The sequence below is a fragment of the Olea europaea genome, chromosome 20, assembly GCF_002742605.1.
Source record: "Olea europaea var. sylvestris chromosome 20, O_europaea_v1, whole genome shotgun sequence".
In the NCBI taxonomy this organism is placed as follows: domain Eukaryota; kingdom Viridiplantae; phylum Streptophyta; class Magnoliopsida; order Lamiales; family Oleaceae; genus Olea; species Olea europaea.
Genome location: NC_036256.1, coordinates 10232889 through 10234284, shown reverse-complemented (window position 1 = coordinate 10234284; position 1396 = coordinate 10232889). Strand labels below are relative to the sequence as shown.

At 39.5% G+C, this 1396-nt stretch overlaps 1 protein-coding gene across 1 annotated transcript in view; it reads left to right on the top strand.

Moving 5' to 3' along the window:
- Positions 1–279: 279 nt before the first annotated feature.
- LOC111369593 (calcium-transporting ATPase 12, plasma membrane-type-like) overlaps positions 280–1396 on the top strand; it is an 8373-nt gene continuing 7256 nt past the window's right edge. Inside the window, exon 1 of the mRNA XM_022991176.1 lies at positions 280–742. Within this exon, the coding sequence (XP_022846944.1) occupies positions 296–742 (447 nt within the window). The 5' untranslated portion in view covers positions 280–295. The remainder of the gene's footprint in view (positions 743–1396) is intronic.

Here is a 1396-nt window from a genome sequence, read left to right as displayed (position 1 = left end):
ATTCTGGCCAATCAGTCAATGCCTTGAATTTTCAGTTTTCAGCAGCTATATTCCTGAAACTGATGTTGTGAGAAGCAGTAAATGGCAGCGAATTCCAATATGTCGTGTTCTTGTTGGAGACATAGTTTTTCTAAAGCCTGGCGATCAAGTTCCTGCCGATGGATTGTTCGTAGATGGCTGTTCACTGAATACAGAGATGACGAAGACAGATGGGCAAATTGATTGAATCGAAGTGGACGCACACGAGAATCCATTCTTGTTCTTTGGCAGTACAGTTGTGGATGGTTATGCCAGAATGCTAGTGACAGCAGTAGGCAAGAATGTAAAGCACCATGGAATTTCTTTGAGGGGACCTTTAATTGACGAACTCAAAAGAATCACCTCTATAGTAGGCAAATCTGGTAAGACAGTTGCTCTGCTGATATTTATGGTATTTTTGGTACGTTTCTTGACAGGCAAACAACATGATGATAACGGAAAAAGAGTGTCTTTCGGTGGAGAAACAAGAATTGGTGATGTTCTTGCTGTCATTGTTGGGATTCTGGCTACTCCAACAATGATTGCTTTGACATCTACTCCAGAAGATTTGGTTTCGGCTGTCAGAACGTGTCTTGCCTATTCAATGAAGAGACTGATGAAGATTCAAATTCTTGTGAGAGAACCTTTAATCTGCCATAAAGTTGCATCTGTCACCACTGTCTGCGTGAATAAAACTGGAACCTTAACTATGGATTCCATGGAGGTACTACCTTTCCTCTCCCAGTGCACTTATCTGTTCTTCATGGTCAATTAACAACTTCTGCAAAGTTGTTTGTGAATAGATAACCCGTCCTATAGGCATAACAGGCGATTAGAAATGAAAATTGCTAAAGAAGATTAGGCAATATGTAAATACTACAGGGAAAGTGTTAATGGGCAGGTTCAGCGTACAGATTTCAAAGTCAATGTTTCAATAGTACATGCGTTCAACAGGCTGTTGGATAATTTAATTCTTTAAATACCGGATCTTTCATGTTAAATCATCAAGAAATATAATAATTAAAGCGGAAGCATACCTGAATCTGACATGGTTAATGCAATATGGATTTCGCGGTATGATCTTCCAAATCTACACGCAGTCTCCTATTCCTCTCTGTGATGGGATGCAGTAGAGAATGAACAATAATCTGTTTCGTTGCGTGTGATCTGGGGACCATAACCTATTTATATGAGGATGCCCTTTGACCTAATTCGGCCCATCATAGAATTAGGACTTGGGCCCGGTCTCTACACATATGTAAACCCATACTTTAATTGGATACATTAAAGCCCAAAAACCGAAACCTTATTAGATCACTTTAATCGGGCTCAACCGAATTCGATAGCCTATAATTTAACACACAATTATTTACACATA